The 23,154-nt window shown below is 42.8% G+C and overlaps 1 protein-coding gene across 1 annotated transcript in view; it reads left to right on the forward strand.

Annotated features, from left to right (window-relative positions):
* Nucleotides 1–6,595, forward strand: part of PTPA (protein phosphatase 2 phosphatase activator) — a 181,957-nt gene extending 175,362 nt beyond the window's left edge. Inside the window, exon 10 of the mRNA XM_073600133.1 lies at nucleotides 5,944–6,595. Coding sequence (XP_073456234.1) covers nucleotides 5,944–6,018 — 75 coding nt within the window. The 3' untranslated portion in view covers nucleotides 6,019–6,595. The remainder of the gene's footprint in view (nucleotides 1–5,943) is intronic.
* The last annotated feature ends 16,559 nt before the right edge of the window (nucleotides 6,596–23,154 follow it).

Genomic DNA, 23,154 nt, shown 5'->3' on the forward strand with positions numbered 1-23,154 from the left:
CCTTTGCACCCATATGGCCAATCTGAAGCTCAGGGTTAGGGAGTCAAATGGCCTCGCTAGCAGAGACTCGGCATATGGAGGAAAAAGTAGTAGTCTATCTCCACAGGACACTAGTACCCTCTGTTTAGTTGGTTGCCCCCAGTCTGATTCCCTGTTTTACCCTGGATACTCTGCTGTCCCTTCAGCCACACAGCCTTCCTCTTACTTATCTAAAGAGGCATTTTCTGTCAGTGTCAGATTTGGGTAGAATTTCCCTCCTTTTAGACGTCATTATAACAATGGTCACAAGCAAGCACCTTCAATCTCCCCTCCTGAGTGGATCTCTGTCTTTGCCTTGGCCACAGACCACCTGGTTGAGGAGGAGGCAGATGAAAAATATCCCATCTCTCCTTCAGATGAATTGGATCAGGATGAATTTCCTTCAGCTCAAATTTTATCTAAGCTTTAGGCCCCTTTCACACGGATGGATAGAATGGTGCTTTTAGCTGCGAATTTTCTAGTTTTCTACCACAGCTAAAAGCACACAATGCTTTCCTATGGCCCCATTCACACACTGCGTTTAGCTGCAATTTAGTTACATGCGGTTCTGTGCGGATAGAAAAAATAGAATTGACTGCATCCAGGAGCGATTTAGCGCAGCTATGTGCAGCTATCTGCACATAACTGCAGGTAATTGCAGTGTACTATTTCTCCTGCAGATAGCAGCGGCAAAAATGAAAGAAAAGCAACAGGAAGCACATCAGAAATGTCAAGAATGTTCCAAACACAGCTAAACGCAGCCGCACGTAAATGCAGCTAAACGCAGGTAATCTAACTGTACAAATGTAGCTGATCGCAGTGCCTGGAGTCTTGAATTTCACAGAACATATTATATGCTTTTACCTGCGGCAGAACAGCCGTCCATGTAAAAGGCGCCTAAGGATACCATTGCTACCCCCTACTGATGCTGTGTGCTCTTGTTTAACATTGGAGCAGCATGAGTGTGTGTACCACTAGGTCTCCCACATGGACTCCCACACTTACGCCCCATGCCTGCTATGACCCACAGACTCCTAAGAGCAAGTGGACTGCCAGTCCACTTGCTCTCAGAGCTTGTCATATATGGTGACTGGCCTCACCCTGCAAAGATATTTGCTCCTGCAAATCATTTCACTCTGCAACATCCTATTGAGGAACACTTCATGCAAAAAATGGATAGTCCCGGCCCCCTACGGTTCTGTACAGGATAATTCTGTGGTCAAGGACACAGTGCAGAAAAGGTTATAAGCGGTCTTTAAGGCCCTTTATTGCCTTGGCAGCCCCCCCCCCCATATGAAACTGGCAGCTGCTACTATGGCCATTTTCCAGCCCTTTATGGGCTGGGCTAAGCACATAGCTCAAATTTGCCTCTTTTTACTGCTTTCCAGCAGCCCCTATCTCAGGGGGTCATTGTCCCAGTCCCTTACGAAGAATGCTTTCAGGGTTTCTACTCCAATCTGTTCACAGTTCCCAAGCTAAATGGAGGAGTTTGGCCCATTTTGGATCTAAACCTTCTCAATTTATTCCTGCCAATTCAAAAGTTACGCATGGAATCAGCCAGGTCAGTCATTTCCTCCCTCCCCCTGGGAGACTTTCTGGCTTCAGTAGACATTTGGGATGCTTACTTGAACAATCCCATCTTTTCTCCTCACCAATGCTATCTGCATTTTGCCGTGGGTGTTTAGCATTACCAATTTGTCACCCTTCCCTTTGGCCTATCCACGGCCTCCCAGGTTTTCACCATGGGCTCGGGATCAGGCATCTGTTTCTCAGATTTGCAAGGCTGTAATTTGGTCTTCTGTTCACACATTTAAGTTTTACCAGGTGGATATTTTAAAGGGTTAGTTCAACTTTACCAAAAAAACTGTTGGTTTTGTTTGCTTTTTTGACAATCCCTAACTTGGACTGCGTTTGGATGTCCCATGTCCTGTGTACTGACAGAGAAAATATGATTTTTGACTTACCAGTAAAATAATTTTTGTACAGGACACAGGTCCCAATGATCTCCCTATTGCTTGCTAAAACTGAGGCAAATAGAGAGTGGGAGGGGTTATATAGGAAATGCCAGAGCCCTGTGTCCTATACTGTACTCCAGTTTTTTTTTTGTTTTTTTTTTATTGCTTAGGTCACTCTGCCACTTTAGGCATTGCTGTTGTTACATGACAGCTGGAAAAAGTATGACCACAAAGTAAGCCATGTCTAGATACACCATACTTCATATATTAGGGGGAACATTTGTACTATGTTGGCAATGCTGCAGGGGCTGTATCAGCCCGCATATTGTTGCCACTGGGAATAATAGAGGGAATACTGACTTATGGGCTAAACGGGCCATTTCTAAAATCGTAAAGTATAATTCGAGAAACAAGGGTCACAGAGAGATTATAAACCGTGGTATCACATACTGCACCTGGGTGACACCTGCCAGAGGTGTGACACCCAGGGCCGTTTTTAATAAGGGGTAGCCGAGTGATATGCTCCCCCCATTTTTTTTCCGCTTGACACTCCAACCACTGCAATGGCCACTACAGTGGGATTCAGGTCGGCTGTGCTATGACAGGAGAGACGCAGCTGCGGGGCTGTCTGTCTGCTCACTATCCACTCGCCCCCCCTCCTCCTCCTGTCAGCAGCGGGCTCGGTGGCCAATCAGAAAAGACTTGAGGGGCATGATGGGACATGTAGTCCTGAGAAGTGGACTAAAGTCCATGGGGTCTTAACTACACCCTGCTTTTAAAGGAGGAGGGAGCAAGATTCACTGGGGCAAAAATTCACCAGGACAGTGCAGTGTTCTGGGGGGAGTTGGTGAGAGAAACGTGTGGTACAGGTACCCCCAGAGAGAGACGGATCTGCTTAAAAACCACAGAGTGAGTATCATGTGGGGAAGACTGCAAGAGTGAGAGGACTATGTTACCAAGCCACTGCCAGGATATGGACCTTGCTGCACTACCTACTGGAGTCATCACAAGCAGCCCAGAGTGAGTGGACACCTGATCGAAGGGACCACTGCTGCTGTATTGCTGGATCTGGTGAGAGGGCCTTGCAACCACTACTTGTTACCACCACTAGAGAATGAACCACTAGGATCTAATCCGCTACCTTTATAGCTATTGTACTAGTGGCAGAACTACCAAGGTCGCACTTGTGATCAGGGGATGCCACCATGTTTTCCTGCACGAGGTGACACCAACCCTAGTGACACCACTGATTATAAAATGTATTACTTTTGTTTTGGATTTACAACCATTTAAATTTTGTGTTCTTCCTGAGCAAATGGTTTAAGGTTTTTGGCCTTCCTCTGGATAAACTCTGGGTTGGGGATTCGGTATAGTCAGGTTTTCTATTTATATTTTTGTCTGTTAGTTGGACTTGTTCCTTTTTCAATCCGACTGTGAAAGAAATTGATGGTGGTATTTGTGGCAGGTTGTATTAATTGGCTATGGAATGGGGATGATCTTGTCGTCTGTGTGATCAGCTGTGTCAATGCTGACAGTCTGGTGCCAGCAGAGCTGTTGACACCACTGCAAGGATTTGGCATGGCTGCCCTTAATAGGAAGAGGTGAGTATACAAAATAAAGGATTAGTGTTGGGGCTAAATTTATGAGTTGTGTTAAGTTCATGTTAGAGTCAGGATTTGGGGAAGTTTTGGTTTTGGGGAAGGCAAGGGCTTAAAGTGACCCTGTGTTTTCATAGGGTTGCTAACTGTCTGGGATGCACCCAAACAGTTTAGGTTTTTAATTTTGTGATTACTCTTCAGAGAGCATTTGGCAAGCGGTGAGGAGGTAAATTGTCTCTTTACCACCTTCTTTAACCCCGCACTAGGAAGCAAAGCCATGCAAAGCACATGGTTGCAGGGCACTTGCAGAGCAACGCTATTCACTTGAATGGGTCTTGTTCAATGTGGGTATAATTTCTGCCATGGCTACGAAGCATAGCATCGCAGCCGTGGCATGTGTACACCCCTAGCCACTGCCTCTATTGCTAAAGGGGGTAGCGGTTGGTGGGCGGTATAAGCACAGCTGAACCATGGGGCTTTACCCCAACCTCACGTGTGAATGAGCCAGTTGCTCTGGCCGAGTGAATGAATGGATTGCTCATGTGGCTGGAACCACCTGTTACTCTAAGGAGAGGCAACGGCTGTACAACCACATACGCAGGTCCTGAATGCACACCATCTGTGTTCAGGGCAGTATACCTGCACCCACGTGCCTGTCACATTATGACCTGCAGCTGGGTTCGTACTAGGGATGCACCAATACCTGTTTTTTAAGAGCTAATACGAGTAAGGATACTTGTGCTCGCCGATACCAATTACCGCTGCGGTGCAGTGCGATTTGAGCCCATACAAAATGAAAGGGCTCAAATCGCACTGCAAAGAATCACATGTGATTTGAACAGAAATGCGTTGTGATTCCTGTCCGAATCACATGCGGTCTCCTGCACCGCTCCTGTGTATAAACCCAGGCTGCGGTCAATATGACACTGCATTCCTGTTCAAATCGCATGCAATTCTTTGCAGTGCGATTTGAGCCCATTAGTTTTATACACAAATGTATCAGTTTTAGGTATCGGGGCATTTGTACAAGTACTCGTGAAAATACTTGGTAATGGTATCTGTGCAACCCTAGTTCGTACAGCTGCTGCACCCACATAGCGTAACATAGGTTGACTCAACACAGTGCAGATACATCGTGGGTGAAAGGTACCAATGCCTGAACCTCCATCCTCGACCATCCTGAGCTCAACATCCACTGTCTGTGACTTAAGTCTTCCCTCTCCCTCCCTTCTCTCTCCTGCCTCTGAACAAGTGAGCACACTAAGGTAAGGGGGACTCAGATGTAAGGGGTGCTCTGGACTTTGATGTAAGGGGGGCTTTGGGAACCCCGAATTAAGGGAGAATGCCTGAAACTCTGATGTAGGCGAGGACATTTGGTGAGCTCCTTCCGAGGTGCACATATTTACTTACCTTCTCTAATTTTTGTTTGGCCATACCTAGTATTTTTGTAAATGATGAGCCTGTGACTCATCCCCCTGCCAATAAGGAACTCAACCATAATATGAGGGTGGGTAAGATAGACCTCAGCCCTGCGTAAATTCCAAGTCATGATGGGGCGCAAATAAAAGATGAGTATGGACTGCCTAGGAGCCTGAATTAATTTAGAATATATTGCATATTTTCTTTTCATACATAGCTGGTTAAAGTTTTTTTTTCTTTTTATTTGTCTGGAGTTTAGTTTCATAGAACAGTTGTACTCCTATATTCTGAAGACAACTTGAATATTATCCATTAAACTCTTGAGTACTGTATTCATACAATACACTGTCTTTGTCTGACAATAGACAACATTTTTTTTCCAGCTTGTTTAATTGATTACTCATCATTAATTTGCCTGGATTTAAGCTGTGCACACATATTAATAATCATTTTCAGAACCCTCTGTATGCTATTATGTGGAGTTCAGCCACTTTGTAGCAGCTGAGACTTGATGGAACAAAAATGGCAATTCCAATCAAAACCGATTCTTTTGGTGTACAGTCACCACATGGGCGCATTGTATTTCTCAGTGGCATGTTTTTTAATGCTGTAGCTGTATGTGCAGCCCCTCTCATATGGCATAACTGGCAGCCAGATTCCCCAGTCATTTGTTGGTGTCAATGGTAAGTTCTTTATAATGTTAAAACAATCATTTTACTTTACCATGTCAGATGGATAGATTTGGGGAGTTTTGGGTAGAGTCAACCTTTGAAGCTTGACAGCCCAGCATCTGATAGAAAGAGTTGGTAAATCAGCCTTGCATTTAGGCTGCACTGTCTTTGTGTCTTTACAAACAGCTGTAATGCTGACCACGTGTCTGCCTCGACTGTGGCGTCGTCAGCTACCGCGCTAATAAGATTTGTGCCTTATCTCTGCCTGTCTCTCTCTTGCAGTGTCTGGAGAAGTTTCCTGTGATTCAGCACTTTAAATTTGGCAGCCTGCTCCCCATTACGCCTGTCAAGTCCTAAGGATACGAGGAGATAGAAGAGAAGATCCCTCCTGCCTCTAGATCCAAGCCTTCCCCCTGTCCTTCTCTGTTTTCTGGCTCTGCAGGCACCTCTCTTCCCTCCGTGGATGGAGGGTAACAGCAGTGGCCGTCTTTTAGGAGCGAGCGAGGCCACACTATGGTATCAGTATGGTCACACTTGTAAACCACCAGGGGTGCAGAGCCTGATGCTAGGATGGTATAGGGGGACTATGGGGTGTCTTTGTGCTCACAGTGGGACTGTTCACTATGTAGGTCCAGTCATGGCACACAAAATTTAGCCAGCAAATCTCTTGCAACAAAAGATGGACCCAGAAGTTGGGGATGGGTTGTTCTCTGTATCATAATTTAAGATTCCGCACAATGTAAGTAGTCCCTTTTTTTCCCCCCGCTCCGTTCTGTGTCTTTTATTCATCTATGGAAGATAGCTGTGAGCGGGTGGCTTCGTCGAGACAAAATGGGTTCCATGATGTCTGTGTTTCAGTGAAGAACCATTGGGGGCTGGAACTCTGCTTTGTCGTGCAGCTTATAGAGGTTACACCAATAAAATCTAAAATCCATTACGGTGTGTCTTGTGTTTTCAATTGTTTGTTTCAGAGAGCCTGATGTGCATATCGACATTTTAAAGCCGGACTCCAGGCAAACAACTAGGTAGGGTGATGAAATACATGTATGTGAATTATTTTTATCTACTAAAGATTCTTAATTCTTTTTAGACATTCTAGTGATTCAATTTTGATGACGTCAAGAAGGGTTAGCACATCTGTCAGGATTTTATTGTTGTCTGGACCCTCCCACCCTATCTGTTCTGGTGACCATTGTCAAAGTAACAAAGTGAAAATCCACATATTTTTTCAGTTGTCACCAGAAGAAGGCGAGGGGATATCTAATAATATGTATACCTGTTCTGGTGACAAATGTATAAGAGCATACCTTGCAGCAGTCCTGTTTTCTGCAGGACTGTCCTGAGATTTAGCTAAATCCCAGGGTCCCATGGACCTGCTCAGTGCTCAAACTCTGTGCTGGAACCAGTGTTAATTTTATCAACGAAAACGTTTTTGTGAAAGATTTCGTCAGCGGCATTTTTACAGTGACGAAAACGAAACGAAAAGTACTGCACATTTTCATCCACTGACAAAAACTGACGAAAATCAGATCCGTTTTCGTTAATGAACTGTGAGGCAGGGACGTTTACCCTCGTGAACTAACTTCCAGTTTTCACGGAGCTCTGCCTGCTTCTGAAATCCGCTCCCAGCAGCAAGCGCACTGTGACAAGACGACTACCAGAGACCTGAGAGTGAGAACAGCACTATGCATTACAAGGCAGCAAGGCCTCCCCAGTCCTGACTCCTGATGAGACGACCGTGCCGCCGGGCACCCAGAACAGACTGTGAGTGTACAGTAATAACAGTACATTACAATTACAGCAGGCCTGAGGCCTCCCCTCCCCTCCGACCACCATCCGTCCAGAGCACACTGTGCAACTGTGCATTACAGGCCTCTTCTGACCACTGCAGTGGCCATCCCTCAGACAACCACCATCTAGCACTCTGCAGCTTTACAGGCCTCCTCAGACCGTCCAGAGCAGCTAAATCTGTATCTGTGAGTTTGTTCAAACCTTAATACCATAAATAATTACATATTCAATTTTTTACTCCAGGAGTATATAATGAGATTGGAAATTCTAAAGAAATGCTTAAATAATGCGTTTAATAAACACATTAGATTTTAGTTGAATAAAATGTACTGGAGATTTTAGTCGACTAAAATACGATGACTAAAATGGGACTAAAACTAAAATGCCATTTTAGTCCAAATACTAAAACTAAATCACAACTTGCTGCCAAAATTAACTTAGAGCATTTCTCTGGTCCCACTGATGGTGAGGTCTTTTTCACTCCCACTGATCCTAGGACATATTTCTGGTCTCATTGTTCTGAGGTTGTTTTCCCTCCTCCTGATGCCAGGACATTTTTCCCTAAAAATTCGGGGCATTTTTCAGCTACTACTGACAGTAGTGCATTTCCCACAGAAGCCAGTACATACCTGTTTAAGCCATACCTAAAATTAGCACTATGTAGTCATGCTCACTAGTTGCCATGTTTTTTTTCTCCGTTACAGTGTCCCTGATTTTCAGATTCTAAAGTTGGTAAGGTATGTAGATAGGGAATTCCCCTCCCTTTGGATTTCCAGTTACTCCCTGGAGGTCAGTGCTATAAAAAAAAATAGAGTTTCTAACTATTCTCTACTATTTCCAAAGCTTAAAAAAAACATAAAATCAGGCACCTAGAAGTGTCTTTCCTTTCCGAACCGATCAGCATCATAACGGGGACTGCGAGGATTCACTGTGGAACACATTCAGTGCCGATAAGGTCAGTGTCTGAGTCTTAGTGGTTTATTGGTATTAACTAGGAATGAGGTTCGAATTTGCCACAAAACTAATGTCACAATCACTGTTCGAAATTTGGGGTCTCGGTGAATGTTTTTCACCAAGCAAATGTATTTAAGAAAGAGAAATATCACCGCTCTAGGAAAGTCAATCAGGAACCGACCTCTCCTCCATGCTGAAAGCCACAGGTGCCGACAATGCTTATAACAATGAAGTTTTAAGAAAAGTCCTGGACAGCCTCACTTAAATAGTTTTCGCCTTTATTGAATAAAATCAACAAGAATACATGCCACAGCAGAACATGCAGGGGAGCTGACGTGTTTAACACTACAAACAGTGCTTAATCATAGTCCATAGGCTATGATTAAGCACTGTTTGTAGTATGAAACGTGTCAGCTCCCCTGCATGTTCTGCTGTGGCATGTATTCTTGTTGATTTTATTCAATAAAGGCGAAAACTATTTGAGTGCGGCTGTCCAGGACTTTTCTTAAAACTTCAAATGTATTTAAGACAGGAAAACACTGTAGGCTTGTGAACCACGGATACAATTAATAGAGCCAATAAATTACATAACAGGTTCCCCCTGCTTTGGTTCCCTACCTGATTTTTTTTTTTGGGGGATCCTTCAATGCCTGATTGAGGACTCACTGACTCAGGTGAGATTGTTCTCCTGCTATTTGTCGGGTAAACCCCTTTTTAGAAAGCTATCCTGTTAGATATGATCAACTGGTACCCCTTGTAACAGTATTCCTGACTAGTACTATGTATATCTGTACCTTTCCTTGTCAAAAAAAAAATTGAATATCATCAAAAAGTTAATTTAGTTCAGTAATTCAATTCAAAAAGTGAAACGCCTATATTATATACATTCATTACCCACAGAATGATATATTTCAAGCATTTCTTCCTTTCATTTTGATGAATTTTGAGGAAGATGAGAGACCCCAGACCCAACAATGCAAATGAGCTGAAGGCTGCTATCAAAGCAACCTGGGCTTCCTAACACCTCAGCAGTGCCGCAGGCTGATCGCCTCCATGCCACGCTGCATTGATTTAGTAATTCATGAAAAAGGAACCTGACCAAGTATTGAGTGCATACTATACTGTACATGGACAATATTTTCAGTAAGCCAAAATTTCTGTATTAAAAATCCTTATTTTTATTGGTCTTATGTAATATTCTAATTTTCTCAGATACTGATAATTGGGTTTTCACTAGCTGTAAGCCATAATACTCAAAATTAAAAGAAAGAAATGCTTGAAATATTTCACTCTGTGTGTGTGTGTGTTTGTTTAATGAATCCATATAATAAGACTTTCACTTTTGTGAATTGAATTACTGAAATAAATTAACTTTGTTTTAATATTCAAATTTTTTGAGATGCACCTGTATGTATAAGTCAGTCCCCTCAATATAAAAGGGGACTCTGTGAACTTAAATTGCTGTAGGGAGGGCTAACAAACTACATAGGAAAATATTAGGGCCAGTTAGCATACTGTGCTTCATTTCTGTGAATTGCCTCGGTGGGGTTTTGTTTGGCCCCCATGTTCACAGCTTTTCATTTAACCCAAAAGTCTGTGTCAGCAAGATATCTGGTTGCTAACACTTAAGGCAATCATCCACCCTTGATACCTTTTTGTTTTGTTGTTGATTTGAGTGTAGTCACTTTTAGCAGCTGTCTCCTCCATAGACAACTTTTTTTTTTTTTTTATTTGCTGCAAGGCTATCCAGCGTTTCTGTTTAAGAGGGTGGGAGTTGGGATTATTTATTTCTTTTTAGGGACATTTATATTTTATGTTGATGGTGCCTTTTTTACGTTTTTGGTACTCAAAGTGCAACATATTCACTTTTTGCTGACTGTAGGGTTCAGAGCTGTCTTTTGTTTGCAGCGCAGTGGTGCATCATTTAAAAAGAAAAAAAACATGAAGTGCAAAAACAGTGTCCACTTAAACCACCTTTTATCTTGTCAATTACAACCCCCCCCCCCCCCTCTCCAATTACTATTCCCATAGTAAAAAAGTCCTAGCCACTGGCCCCCATTACCCCCCCCCCCCCCCCCCTCCGATTACTATTCCCATAGTAAAAAAAGTCCTAGCCACTGACCAATTTTACACTGCTCTATCTTCACCTGAGGTCTTCTTGAATGAAACACCTGCCTGTGCCCTATGTCTCTTGTGCATTTTGGCCTAGTCTTGCTCATTAAAACTGCCCTGCCAGTTTTTACATATCTGCGCTATATCCTCATTGGTTTGACACTCCTAATTCTTGAAGAAAAACACATGCTGGTGTCTTCAGCACATTTTGGTGAACTCTCCCTTATTCAAAATGTCCTGCCACTGGACAACTTTTACATTGCTTTGTCATCTGGGGTCTCTTGATTTATAGTGAGAGCTTGATGGAAATTTGCCATTGGCAGGAAAGTTTGGCAACGTCAACAACAGGGCCTGACCAAGCTAGAAGTCAATGAAAAAAAATGTATCCTGCAGCCAAATCATGCACTGTCAGAGTATGCTGTTGCAGAGGCCATCCATGAAAATCTTCTTTGACACCACCTACAGATTTAACACAGCTTTGTAAATGAAAGATTCTGTATTTCACTCATGTCACCATCAAAGCTGCATGAAAAAGACCCTCTCCTGGTGGCCTATTAGCCCTAAAAACAAGGCCAGAATTAACAATAGAAATTAGTTTCCAATCAACTACAGTTTCAAACAGGATTTGCCAATCCTTCAGCGAATAGACCCCAGGCGGGTTGTTCAGTACTAGCCAAGTGTTACAACAAGGTTATGAGGAGGAGAATTGGGTTAAGAGTTACATTTAGGTTAAGTAAAAAAGGATACCTGTAGGCTGCATTTGCTGACCTCTGACTTGAAATGAGCATGCAGCAAAAGGGGTCCGAAACGCCTGTTCTACAAACTTGTTTCAAGCCAGCATCTAAGAAAATACTAAAACCATTGGCTCGATATGACGTAGCATTTTCAGAAGGAAAGGTAAGCAATGGCTACCATTATACTTTGCTGCATAGAAGTTATCATTAGGTTATCGGCAGCGTCCAGGGGTAATGGTCTATGGTATTTGGAAGGGGAACTTTTTTTTTTAAACATGTTCTTGGCACTAGAAACAGCTGCACCAAAAATGATGTACAGTACCACATACTTTGTTCTTTCTTCACCCTGAACACCCTGAAAGACTGGCCCCTCTCAGAATGATAGATTGGTAAGTTCCAGGTGCTCTAGATTGTAAAAGATGGTTGGATGGGAGTGGCATAGCTCAGATTAAATGGGAACCCTGGAGTAAGTAATTATTGTCTAAATACAGAAGTCATGTGTATTCTTCCTTGAATGTTGGTGTGCTTTGTGTATTTCAGATCTGTGCAGTAATCCAGTGTGAAATTTTCCCTCTGTGTAGGAGCTCTTGTAATAAAGACTGGGCTTGTCTCTGCCCCCTCCTGTGAATTTCTGCAGGCAACCTGTAGTGGGCGGAGTCTGCTGGGTCCCCTCCCATGGTTTTCTTTTGCCACGGCTATGTACTGCACAGCGAGGATGTCACTGCTACTTTTACAAAGTACTTACTGAGTTTGCAAAGGCATTCGGTATACAAAAAGGGATTTATATCCTTTGTGGCTATTGAGATATACAGCATATTGAACGTTTCTGTGCCTGGAGTTCTGCTTTGCATACAAAGTGTCCTGGGCATTTAGGCAGCACAGACAGTTCTTCTTTCACTGTGGTACATGATGCCAGAATTAAACATATACAGAAATGTCTCCCTACACTGTCTTCTTGCCTCCGATGTGTTTCCTCTTAGGCCTCATTCCCCGGCTTCTCTACTGGAGAGATTTCCCCTGACACCACAAACGTTGGCGAGCCCCTCCTTGCCAGACACCCTGTAACTGTCACTTCCTGAGCTCTGCAGCTGTACTCCAGGATTCTAAACAGAGCATGGCCTGAGGCATCCTACCATTCTGCTGTAACAGAGCTCGCTCTCTGCGCTGATCACTAGTAACTGCACACTTCAGAGGTGTACCCTGAGCTCGCAGGGCCCTAGTGTACAGCCAGCACGATGATGCCGCTGCATCACATACAGTTATAGGGGCACCCCTGGCAAACTTGACAATCTGTATGTTAACTGACTCAAGGAACACAGGCTTGCCCACCCAAGTGTCTGTGATATTCATCCTGACGTTTCCTTTCTGCAGCTGGCTGGCCTGCTAAATCCCTCAAGTTGCAGGTTTCCTAAATGTTCCTCTTGAATGTGAAGGTTGTGAAAACATAGGCCTGAATGTTTTCTGGTACCAAGCCCTACATTTTATATTTCTCAAGTAAGGAATCTGTACATTCGTGTGAGAAGAAGTTGGATGCCCAGAAGCACTTTAAAAAGACTGCTGAAATAGGCTGCAGCAGAATATACAGTATATAGCTGTAAATAGACTGCTCATACTCTGCCTAGAAAATGGCTGCTTTGTTTAAATTTAACTGGTTACTTCATTTTACCTATTTTACTTACTGAGAGAATCACAAACTAGCTTTAGACCTTCACAAAACAGCACAAGTGAATCCAATACTATAGCCACTTAGTGCAGAAAAACAAGATTAACTTAAAAGCCAAAATGCCTGTACGAATGTACTTTTCTGTGCAAGTGGATCTGTATGGCTTTGTCCTAGATTGCCAAACTGTTTATCTCTAATAACCATTTTTCTGATTTAAAAAAAAAAGGTGAAATGACCTGACTACTTACACTAATCTTCTGTTTGCTACCGCAGAACCTTGTACCAAGGAGGGTGGCACTACCCTTCATGCTAGTCATGCTGGTCACATGGTAGCAGGATTTTATTTTTTTCTACTTTGCTCAGGTAGGTGAATGGGGTAACGTCAGGATGACAATGAGGTTGTGGGCCCTGCTATTAAGTAAACCTGTAAGCAGGTCACATATTGATCACATTTGGCACCTTTTCCCTGCTAAATCAGCCAAAATTAGATTAGTGGGTGGCCCTGCAGGCACCACCCAGCTCAGCAAACTTCGATCCAAAGATTGAAGAAGCCAGGTCAAAAATTGTCAGCCAAACAGTGACTACAACCAATCAGAAGTATCCACTGTTCAGATATTCTGACAGCTGCTGGCGCCGGCTGTCAGAATACGATAGCCTGCAGGCCAGCTTTACTTTGCCTTGTACTGTGAGAAATACATGGGCTGCCATTGCTGAATTCCCACTCTGAAAATACGTTTGCTCTGGTTTTCTCTTATGCAACAGCCAGCAAGGTCAGAAACACCTTGTTATAGGTCAGTGGCTATTAGATTAGCATGACAGCCTCCGTATTTCTTCTGTTCCAGCTTTCTGGCTTGAGCTGCTGGGTGTTCACATCTACCTCTGGGTGTTGCCACTCACTTTGCAGCCTTAATAACAGTAATTAGTTTTGCACAGACTGATTCTTTAATGGGTTTTATCTAGAGACATACACAAATCTGCCAAAATAGAGAAAATAGTCTCTTCTTTTTTTTTTTTTTAATCTTCACAAAATCGTTTGTAGTTTTTCTAAAATGATCATGGCATTGTGATACGTAGCTATGACGCTGCCGGAGTATTTCTTTAAGGTTATGGCTCCCTCTGTGCTTTTAGTCCAGCCAGGAATCCAGATGGAGGAGGTGCATTGTCTATGGAAGATCGGGTGTATGGTACACGGAGATCAGAACAGGACGCACTGTACACCAGAGGAATGGGAACAGCGCGCCATGGTGGAAACCGCATTTGTCTTTCACATTACGCCCCAGCATTCTTTGCATGTGATGAGATCTGCTATGTCTGGTTGCTTATACTGGCATAATCTGTACAGTCAATAATTTGTTTTTTCTTCTAACTCGCCCAATTTTGCTTTGGTTTTTTTAATATTTTACCAGTAGAAATCTGTGTCTAATCAATGCTAATGGAGTTAAAACTATTTCAGGTCAAGTACAGCTAGGTGTTGGCTTCCGAAACATATCTATGATCTACCAGTCTCCTGTCAAGGAGCCTTAAATGAAAAGTATTGGGACTATCAGACAAGACCTGAACATAGAGTTGGCAACTAATGCACACACCTCCAGACTTTTTTTTCTAATCTACTTTTGAAATCATATTGCCATAACTAGGCAGAACGGAGGTCTTAGCCTTGATTCATCAAGGTTTCAGTAACCCTTAAAGTGGAACATAACCCAAAAACTGAAGATTAGCTATGTTATTATAAGGGACATCTAAAAATGTGAATTGTCCCTAAACACTACCCTATAATATTTACGTTTTGTCCTAAATTCCTTCTGAATTTAGAAGTACACTTCTTGACATGTGAGTGTGCCTACAGCCGTAAAGTGATTGTAAAGTCTTGTTTTAAAAAAATAAATAACAAACATGTTATACTTACCCAGGACAGCCATCAGAAATTTTTGGGCCCCTTACACAGCTTTAGACCTGCCCCCGAGCCTGACCACTAACATTCCACAGGGCCTACCAATGGACCATCCCACCGAATCCGCACACCAGCCACCCCACCTGTACGCACTCAGTCCCCCCTAAATCCTGTATATATGTCAGCCCCCTCACACCTGTATATGTGTCAGCCCCCCTCCCACCTCTATATACAGTATCTCACAAAGTACACCCCTCACATTTTTGTAAATATTTTATTATAGCTTTTCATATGACAACACTGAAGAAATGACACTTTGCTACAATGTAAAGTAGTGAGTGTACAGCTTGTATAACAGTGTAAAATTGCTGTCCCCTCAAAATAACTCAACACACAGCCATTAATGTCTAAACCGCTGGCAACAAAAGTGAGTACACTCCTAAGTGAAAATGTCCAAATTGGGCCCAATTAGCCATTTTCCCTCCCCGTTGTCATGTGACTCATTAGTGTTACAAGGTCTCAGGTGTGAATGGGGAGCAGGTGTTAAATTTGGTGTTATCGCTCTCACTCTGTCATACTGGTCACTGGAAGTTCAACATGGCACCTCGTGGCAAAGAACTCTCTGAGGATCTTAAAAAAAAAGAATTGTTGCTCTACATAAAGATGGCTTATGGTGTATGGTCTTGGCCACCATGCTGCAGCTCAGTTTCAGGGTCTTGGCAATCTTCTTATAGCCTAGGCCAGTGATGGCGAACCTTGGCACCCAAGATGTTTTGGAACTACATTTCCCATTATGCTCATGCACTCTGCAGTGTGGATGAGCATCATACACCAGACCCTGAAACAGAGCTGCAGCACGGTAGCCAAGACCATACAGCGGTTTAACAGCAGGACAGGTTGCACTCAGAACAGGCCTCGCCATGGTCGACCAAAGAAGGTGAGTGCTCAGCATCATATCCAGAGGGTGGTCTTTTGGAAATAGACATATGAGTGCTGCCAGCATTGCTGCAGAAGTTGAAAGGGTGGGTCAGCCTGTCAGTGCTCAGACTATACGCCGCACACTGCATCAAATTGGTCTGCATGGCTGTTGTCCCAGAAGGAAGACTCTTATAAAGATGATGCCTGCAAACAGTTTGCTGAAGACAAGCAGACTAAGGACATGGATTACTGGAACCATGTCCTCTGGTCTGATGAGACCAAGATAAACTTATTTGGTTCAGATGGTGTCAGGCATGTGTGGCGGCAACCAGGTGAGGAGTACAAAGACAAGAGTGTCTTGCCTCCAGTCAAGCATGTTAGTGGGAGTGTCATGGGCTGGGGCTGCATGAGTGCTGCTGGCACTGGGGAGCTACAGTTCCTTGAGGGAACCATGAATGCCAACATCTACTGTGAAATGCCAATGAGGTGAAACAAATGTCAATGTAAAAAGGAGAGAGACAAATGACTCCTCAGTAGCACACTAAATGAATCTACAAAACTCCTAAATATTAACATTGTGAAATGATCAACATAAAACACCCATACATAATGAAAAGTGTCCATATGGCATATCCAAAAAGTATATATGCTCCAACATATGCAAATCAATATGGTAATACAGTCCAACTTAAAGTAATGAAAAAATAGTGAAACAAAATCTTGTGGATCCAACAAAATCCTGTGTGCCAATTCCACTCCCTTAGGCCCCTTTCACACGGGGGTGTCCGTTTTGACAGACTCCGCTTGCTCAGCGGGGACCGATCTGTTGATCCCTGCTGAGCCGGTGGATGACAGGTCCGTCTCTGCTCACTGTGCAGGAATGGACCTGTCCTGTGATGAAGTCCAAAGTGACGAAACGTGTTGGGATGTGGCTACACGGCAACGTTGAGATGGTGTATGAAGCTATGTCACCTGGCATGTTTGGGATTTTAACAAGGTAATTTTGAATATTTTATGATGTAAGTGCATTATTTTTAATAAACCGATTACCTTAAGGTGTTTTTACACTATTGGAGGCTCTGTCTCAATTTCTATCCCCACATGTGGAGAGATTGTCTTAATTAATCTGGATGGAGCTTGGCATGTAAAAGAGGCTCTTCAATAACATCTAATAAGGCGATGTTTGCCAGACACGAGAGTGAATGGCAACAGCATCTGGTGAGCTTTATTCTTAGGGGAGTGGAATTGGCAAACATCACTTTGGTGAAGGAATTTGGTGGATCAATGAGATTTTTTTCATCACTTTAACTTGTTGCCGCCCGCCCACTGTCAAATGACGGCTAGGTGGTGCAGCTGTTGTTCTGGGACGCTCTCATGCTCCCGCGGGCATGAGATAGTAAAGCCCTGCCTCTACCATTATGGCCGCTTCGGTTCCATAGACTAAACAATTCAGTCAGAAATATAATATTACAACAGTGTCACGAACAGTGAAGCACTGTGCCCACTCCTTCCCCATATCTCCAACATCAACTGGAAACTGAAGGAAAATTTTATGTAGTATGGCGTGGCACCGCTACCATTTAATCAATACCTTATCATTTCTTTCATGTGCTTGGCTTACTATATGCGTTTTAAAGGTCAGGAAAAAAAGATTTTTTCCCAATCCATAATCCAGTATCCCAAGCCTCTCTCCCACTCCATGGTATAGAAAGAGTGCAAGGCATGAGTTAATCAGATATTTTAAAGATGTAATGTATAGGAGTGATCAGAACTATTTATACATAGGTCCTCAAAGGATGGTAGGTCCCTATTTAGTGTCTCAAGGGCATTAAGAGAAGCATTGAGTTAGAAGTATGTGAGCCACCTGCCCTGGCAGGGAAGTGTTGCAGTTTTTATTATTGGTGCCCGTGGCCCTGATGGAGTGATTTCCACTCTTTTCCTGTTCTGACTCCATCAAATAGAAAGGAAAGGAGAAAAAAATAGGAACCAAGACAAAGGTTTTACCCTTCCACATTCAAACCAGTGCTAAAATTGCAGAGCTTTCTCAACAATGCTACACAGTATGGCTACCACTTACTACCAATAATATTAAAACAGGGCAGCACTGACACCATGATTGTTCTGCTGTCTGGATTAGATTGGATCATTTGCATCCAGTTAGCTCTGACAACTTCGGACACTGAAGCAACATTCTTAATCATTAAGGCTGGGTTCACACCTCTGTGCAGAGCGGCTCACAGCAGGGGTCCGGTGCTTCCCTGTTCACCATTTCAGATCCAATTTCAGTCCAAACTTTTGGCTGAATTCGGACCTGAAACTGACCAGAAGACGCACAGGACTCCTGTGTAGTTCACTCCGCAGCCGTCCTGAGGCTGTGTGAACCCACCTCCATGGAGAGCCAGTCACAATCTCCTGACATGCGAAATTGGATGCGGGGAAACCTGCATCCATTTCTCAATAGTTTGAACCAAGCCTAAATGTAAACTCTAACTGAAAACCATATGTTTTGCTAATGCACCTTACATAATAAACCATTCCCCTTTTATTTTTATAGAAAATATTTTTAAATTTATTTTCTTTTTTGCTGAGCAGTACTGCTGATCTCATGCAGCCTCTTTGCAGCAAATTCTGGTCTACGTGCACTCCAACAGGGTGGGTTCTGACGGTGACAAAAGTGGACCATGCCTGCATTTTGTGTGGTTACAAAAGCCACTTGTAGTCTCCATCAGGAGCCTGTGAGAGACAGGGGAGTGTGTCGTCACCCTGTCACAGGAAGTGCCTGAAAAAAGGATCAACAGGGATTATTTTAGGGATGATATTCATGCTGGCTGCAGATACAACTTCTGAATTGACATGTTAAGATGTATTTTATGACATATATATATGATATATTTATGTCAATAAGGTCAACCGTAGGAAATCATCCGGATAACACACCAAAATACAAGATACATATAACAGCCTTGCTGTTCAGAAATAACATACATGTAAACTTGCAGGTAAATGAAAAAAGAATAAAGCACCCTAGACATATGACAAGGTTTTTTTATGCATGTTCCCCTGCTGGAGATAACTTGATTTATCCAGGATTGTCATCAATGAGGCAGAAAGTGATGGGAAATCCAAAATTTTACAGCTCTCATACAGTACAGGGGAGGACAGGAACTCTTCCAGTTTGAACATCTGTTCTATGGCTTCTTTCACCTGGGTAGCACACTTTGTCTTCCTCTGAAAAGCTATCGGTGGTGGATCAGTTTCCAGATCTCAGATGACAGCCGGTTAACAAACGTGAAGAAGGTGATGCTGCTGTATGTCTGTTTTTTGATTGTCAGGAGGATTTTTTTTATATCCAAATGGGAGTTTTACATTGAACTAACGTGCCACAGTTGCCATAGCCCCTTTGGCATGTGGTTGCAGGTCTGTCCCATTGACTCCAGTGGCCAAGTTTGACAGGCAATGCCGCCTGTCAAGCTTCACACGCCCAGTTAAAATTGCTTCACTGTGAACAGAAGCATCATGGGCGTGGCTATAAGAACTCACCTTTATGGCTGCCATGTAAATTGAAAGGTTTAGGGATGAACTGTCTGTTTTTTACTATACTTACACCACCAGTGCTAACTAGTTGGAGAGGATTTTCCTTCACTTTCTGTTGTGTCTCCAGGATAGGAGATGGTTCTTAATGGGACAAAGGCAGAGGGAAAAAAACTGATAGAGTTTAAGCACCTCATACGCTAAAAAAAAAAAAATTGTCATTAGATATACTCTAAACCTTTTTTTTTTTTTCTTAGGCACTATAGAAAATTTCTGTTTAGGTCAGAATTCTTCTTTAATATAGCGTGGAGATATTGATAGAGGCAGGAAGTCAGAGAGAAAACACAGCTGTATTCATGCAGCAGCAAATGCCTATGATTTTAGTTCTATGCTATGAAATTCTGAACCTTTAAATAGATGTTACTTCCCTGCAGTCTTTAAGAACTTCAAATGCACAAGTCCGAATGGACTTTGTTGTATAAAGTGCAAGGCTGGAACTATGGCCATAGCAGACTGCACAGTCACTATGGAGCTCAACAAAGAAAACTGTATGGTGGGTCTACGTCATAACTTTCAACTGGGACTTTGAATATATATACAGGTGGAGAAAACTGCACAAACAGTTTGAAACCAGCCAGCTAGCCGGGGTGCTTCACAATGGAGGGGGTCAAGCAAATACAAAATGCACAATTCCCAAGCACCCAGTGCTACTAGCTTCTGTTAAAGGGCAAATTAATAATAAAAACATATTCAATAAAATGAATGCACATTTCCCTATGTTTTATCCAAGTACAAGAAAAATACCTGTTAATCTCTGTTAGCTGCATAAGGGGCTTAGCGAGGTGGGGGTGGAGTAGCTGCAGTACACTGATCTTCCCAGTGAATGGCTGTGTATGTGGTGGGGGGGGGGGACTTGTCAGCAAGTCCCTGATCATTGGAGGACAGGCACACTGTTCTCCCAGCACAGCCAGAAAACTGAGCACACTGAGATGGATGTGCTTTCGTGCTTAGCATGGACGGTTTGAAATAGAAAAGTGGGGGACTGGCAGGTTCACCAGGTATTTCACACAAATGAAGCAATACAAAGAATAAAGAATACTTATTAACCTAAGTATATGGTACAACAGACACATATCAAGAATATGAAATGTTGGGGCAACATTCTCTTTTTAATGATACAATGTCTCTGCTGCACTAAAATTCTAGGCAGCGTCGCCAGACTTGGCTGCTGGATTACAGATATCTGCCTGTCCCCATCCATTTCTGTCCCATTTCACATTCATATATTGATTTCTTTACAAGTATAATAATGCTGCTTTACCTTCCAAGAGCCTTCCCATACACTGAGTATAGAGAAAGGCCTCTTGGGAGAAGGATTACTGGGGTCATGCCTACTGTACATTAATAGAAACTGACCTACCAGCAGAAGACATGCAAGAATTTTTACAAGGCAGATAAAAATATTGGAGGGAGTAATAAAAGCTGCTTCTCACTACAGGAAAAAAAAGTAAAGAAAATGTGACCGGCTCTAGAGGGGGAGAGGGAGTTTGGGGGGGTAAATTTGGGTCTTGCCTAAACATACACTGGTTTTCAAAATGTAAATTTAAAAAAAGCCCTCATCTGCATTATTGTTATACAGGATTTTAAAAATGAAGTAACAGGAGTAATGGTAAAGCAAATAACCCTACTGATATTTAATCCCATTCAATGGTTCTTAAAATAATGCATTATAATTAGGTATATAAGAAAATTATTTTATCTTTCTATATCAGTTTCTGGTCATATTTTAGCCCTAATGAAGGAGGTTGAGCTATAGCCCCAAAATGCATTTGTATCTGGAGTTGAATATCAAGGTGTGGTACTTCAATTCTAGATGCACAGATGTTCCCATGTTGCATTTTATAAATTCGGGAAATACATACATAATCATTGAATATTTAAACAATTCAGAGGATTAATTTAAAAAGACATAAGGTATAAGAGTGGGGAATAAAGAGTGACTTCACATGAAGAGCTTTAGGCTGCCCTTTAAAATTATAGTGGCAAAACTTTATTTTACTTTGAATAGAGCAGGTCAGGTTTTTATTTCTATTTAAAGTGGTTGTAAATGAGCACCTTGTAAACCAACCCATTCAGTTTGAAATCAAAATGAAAGGCAAATCATTTGTTTAAAGGATTAAAAAAAGCATTATAAATACCTTTTTTTTTCCTTTTTTTTTTTTTATAAGTGATCGCATTCCCTCTGTTCTCAGCTGCTTTGGGGGGGGGGGGGGGGGCAGCAGTACACTGAGCTTCCCAGTGAAAGGCTTAGTGGAGAGGGGGGTGCATGCCAGGACAGGTCTGGTCATTGAAGGAGAGCAGGCTGAGTTCCTAGCACAGTTAGAAAACTGACCACAGTGTGCTCTGCTTAGTGGGATCAGTTTTTTTATAGGAAAGCAGAGGGACTGACAGGAACACCAGGGATTTCACACAAAGGAAGCAATACAAAGAGAACAGGATAGTTTTTTCATACAGCAGGCACATATCAGGAATATCAAATGCTGGAGTAACAAACACTTTTAGGCTTGGGTAGATGGCACTGGATCCCCAAGATGGTCATATTTTCTACTCTCCTGGATGTTTGTTATCATACATGTAGATAGTCAGTACAATGTGCACGTGTTACAGTGAGGGGAAAAAAGTATTTGATCCCCTGCTGATTTTGTGCGTTTGCCCACTGACAAAGAAATGATCAATATATAATTTTAATGGTAGGTTTATTTTAACAGCGAAAGACAGAATAACAACAAAAAATCCAGAAAAACGCATTTCAAAGAAGTTTCTAAATTGATTAGCCTTTCAATGAGTGAAATAAGTATTTGACCCCTTCGCAAAACATGACTTAGTACTTGGTGGCAAAACCCTTGTTGGCAATCAGAGGTCAGACATTTCCTGTAGTTGGCCACCAGGTTTGCACACATCTCAGGAGGGATTTTGTCCCACTCCTCTTTGCAGATCGTCTCCAAGTCATTAAGGTTTTGAGGCTGACGTTGGCAACTTGAACCTTCAGCTCCCGCCACATATTTTCTATGGGAATAAGATCTGGAGACTGGCTAGGCCACTCCAGAACCTTAATGTGCTTCTTCTTAAACCACTCCTTTGTTGCCTTGGCTGTGTGTTTTGGGTCATTGTCATGCTGGAACACCCATCCATGACCTATTTTCAATGCCCTGGCTGAGGGAAGGAGGTTCTCACCCAAGATTTGACGGTACATGGCCCCGTCCATCGTCCCTTTGATGCGGTGAAATTGTCCTGTCCCCTTAGCAGAAAAACACCCCCAAAGCATAAGGTTTCCACCTCCATGTTTGATGGTGGGGGTGGTGTTCTTGGGGTCAAAGGCAGCATTCCTTCTCCTCTAAACATGGCGAGTTGAGTTGATGCCAAAGAGCTCGATTTTGGTGTTATCTGACCACAACACTTTCACCCAGTTCTCCTCTGACTCATTCAGATGTTCATTAGCAAACTTGAGATGGGCCTGTAGATGTGCTTTCTTGAGCAGGGGGACATTGCGGGCCCTGCAGGATATTAGTCCTTCACGGCGTAGTGTGTTACCAATTGTTCTCTTGGTGACTATAGTCCCAGCTGATTGAGATCATTGACAAGATTCTCCCTTGCAGTTCTGGGCTGATTCCTCACCATTCTCATGATCACTGAAACTCCACGAGGTGAGCTCTTGCATGGAGCCCCAGACCGAGGGAGATTGACAGTTATTTTGGGTTTCTTCTATTTGTGAATAATCGCACCAACTGTTGTCACCCTCTCACCAAGCTGCGATGGTCTTGTAGCCCATTCCAGCCTTTTGTAGGTCTAAAATCTTGTCCCTGACATCCTTGGGCAGCTCTTTGGCCATGGTGGAGAGA

The sequence above is a fragment of the Aquarana catesbeiana genome, linkage group LG09, assembly GCF_042186555.1.
Source record: "Aquarana catesbeiana isolate 2022-GZ linkage group LG09, ASM4218655v1, whole genome shotgun sequence".
Lineage (NCBI taxonomy): Eukaryota > Metazoa > Chordata > Amphibia > Anura > Ranidae > Aquarana > Aquarana catesbeiana.